The 3,040-nt window shown below is 47.0% G+C and overlaps 1 protein-coding gene across 2 annotated transcripts in view; it reads left to right on the top strand.

Moving 5' to 3' along the window:
- Window positions 1-3,040, top strand: part of LOC102381178 (nuclear GTPase SLIP-GC-like) — a 62,264-nt gene that overhangs the window by 11,219 nt on the left and 48,005 nt on the right. For both annotated transcript variants that reach the window (XM_006033898.2, XM_025215786.1), the window contains exon 6: window positions 1,062-1,283. In XM_006033898.2, the coding sequence (XP_006033960.2) occupies window positions 1,062-1,283 (222 nt within the window). The remainder of the gene's footprint in view (window positions 1-1,061; window positions 1,284-3,040) is intronic.

Consider the following 3,040-nt stretch of genomic DNA (forward strand, 5'->3'; position numbering starts at 1 on the left):
TGTGATGAACCCTTAACCATTGTTCAAATGTTGCCCATATCCCCTCTGACTCGGTCTCTTGCCTCAGCATTCCCTAACCCGGCAACCGAGTTTTAGTCAATTAAGTTTAAATAGGCCTCCCATAGTGGGACCGGGGAATGTACGGCCCGAGATGCCTATTGAACTTAGAGGTGTGTGTGTGTCTGGGGGGGGAAAAAGTCCTTAGTAAATCCAGATTAGAACTGGTCTGATAAATGCTGAGCTGGGTGTGTGTGAACATGGGTTGATTAGCATTTGGAGCACAAATTCCCCATCATGCAGTGCTCCCCTGCTTCTCTGGTCCCAGATTTCACTGCAGTCTCTGCTTCAGGCTTTCTGTTCTCCATCTCTCATGTAAATGAATGGTCATCTGGTTCCATCTCGGATGCAAATGAGACCTAGGGCAGTTGTTTCACTCTTGTCACCCTTATCTGGAGGGTCTTAGGTGTGTCTCTCTCTGCATCTTAATCAGTTTCATTTATGTAGAGGAGGGGAGGGAGGGGGGGTGAGTCCTTGTGAGTCAGACAGACCGCATCCTGTGCCAGGGTTGCCCAAGAACACACAGCTGAGACGTAACAGCCTTGATCCTCCCAGTCTTTGTAGTGCATGGCTTCATCTAGTCTCCTAGTGGATGCGGCTCCTTCTCCTCTGATGCCCAGGGTTTGTACCTGTTTTTCACTTTAAATATTGGGGCCTCAGAAGTGCATCACTGGCGGGCTCCTTCCAGAGGTGACCAGCTGCCAGCTTCCATTCTTCTGAGCATCCAGTTTCTGTTCATCCCCTGATGCTTCCCCTGACTGATATCACCCCTCTGCTCAGCATTACAGTAATTCTTTAACTATTTTGACTTGAACCTCATTAAAGTATTAGATACCAATCCCTCCCACTCAAACCCTAGACGCCCCTAAACTAAACTTGCTGCCACCATACATATAACCCTAATCAAACCCAGTTGTAATGGCTGAATGATTGTGAGACAATTGTATCTAGGTCCAGACACTCAAGGGGAATAACAGTCTGTTCACCCTGATCTGCTCTGGCAGGAATGGAGGGTGGAAATGGAGAAGCTGGTGAAGCTTGCACAGAAATGTGGGGATGATGCTGATGACAGTGATGATGATGATGATGACGACGACGAGGGAAAGGAAGCCATTCGAAAGCTCCAGGCCGTATATGGTTATAATGCTGAAACCAAAAGTTATGAAGAGTTGCTAAAGGCAAAGCCAGTGACAGATAAAAGATACATTCTTCGCCAAGGAAATGAGGTGAGCGTGTTCCCAGACTTGAAGGCCAGGAGGGAGTTTTTTTGTTTTTTGTTTTTTTTTTACAGTTAGCCTGACATATGAAACCCAGACTGGAGAACCTCATGCAGAGATCCCTGCTTTGAGTCTGACAACTTGCAGACAACTTTGGAGCTTATATGTCTCTGTTAGAAAGATGACTGGCCTCAGACATCTGTTAGAAAGACATCTACTCCAACCCTTGGAAACTGGTATATTCCCCTTTCTGCATATCCATCTATTTGTTTGCTCTTTTTTACAAGGGTAAGTTCAATAGGTGCTGATTTCAGCTTTCACTGAAATAGTCTGGCTTCTCTCAGTGTGGATGTGTGATGGGTTTTTCCAGAGAACCTGGGATAGGCCAAACTCAGGGCAAAGTGTTTCCTTTCTTTGTGAATCCATTGTGGAATCCCTGTGGTGATTGGTTCAATCTGTCCCATTAAGGAAAAGAGACTCTCTTGTCCCCTTCATCCCTAGCAGAAGAGCAGCCTCAGCTACACCATCCAACCCAAGTATTTTCCCTCTAGAAAATATGATTTAATTGAAATGAAAAGATCTTGCAGGCAAAAATCAGTTTGGGAAAATTGCTTTGATTTTTGGGGGGTGGGAAAATGCAACCAAATGCACTTCATTTTGTGCCCTCTTTTTGAAATGACTGTTTTCATTTAATTTTAGTTTTTAAATTTGTTCTCATTCTTAGATTTTTCAGGGGTTCATTCCCTCCCTTCTGTCCCCAAACTGCAAAGTGAGCTGTCTTGTGAAACTGATGGCTGTTCTTTTCTGATAAGGGGTACTGGTCTGTGCAGAGACTCATGTAAACCTCTGCCCCGGAAAAGCCTAGGAGGCTGTTCCTCGGCAAAGAGCTTGTGGCAGGCTAGTAGGGGGTGCTCTGTCACCAAGCCACTCACCTCACTGTGCCCAACCAAACCAAGCTTTGGATGGCTCCCCACATGTGCCAACTTCTGGCCAATCCCCTTCCTGGAGCACACCCACCAGCCTGGCATAACCACTGCCGCCACCTGGGGTCTGGTCTTTGTTCAAGCTCTGTGGTCTCTGGAGTACACAGGCCTTGTAGACCTTAAGAGTGCTTAACCCACCATGAGATTTTGGTGTGCCTCCTTTAGTCTGAAGCATAAAAGGTAGCCTCCCTTAGTCAGCTGCACAAAGGGAGCAAAAAGTCTTGCACGATCCCTCTCAAACATGTACAGTAAGGATTGCTATAAGGCTTTAATGCTTGGAGAGGGATGGCTTAGACAAGGAATACAAACCAAAAGGAGCATGGGAAACAAGCAGGATGAACTAGCGCTCCTGCTTGCACAAAACACCTATGACTTAGTAGGGCTAACAGAAACCTGGTGGGATTCATCCCACGACTGGGCGGTACATATTGAGGGTTATAGATTGTACAGAAAGGACAGGGTGGGGAAAAAAGGGGCAGGGCTTGCGCTCTATGTCAGTGAGCAATATACATCGACCCTCATCAGGACGGAATCGAAGGATGAGGAAGTAGAAGGATTGTGGGTTAGGCTACATGGGGGGCAAGGAGAAAGGGATTTGGAGGTAGGGGTCTGCTACAGACCCCCACATCAAGGGGAAGAGCTAGATTTGGGGCTCCTGAGGGAGCTCTCGGAGACCATAAAAACTAGAGAGGTGGTAGTCATGGGGGACCTAAACTACCCGGACATCTGCTGGGAGACACAGACAGCAAAGTCCCACCGCTCACGCAGGTTTCTAACCTGTGT

The sequence above is a fragment of the Alligator sinensis genome, unplaced genomic scaffold (genome assembly GCF_000455745.1).
Source record: "Alligator sinensis unplaced genomic scaffold, ASM45574v1 scaffold650_1, whole genome shotgun sequence".
In the NCBI taxonomy this organism is placed as follows: Eukaryota; Metazoa; Chordata; order Crocodylia; family Alligatoridae; genus Alligator; species Alligator sinensis.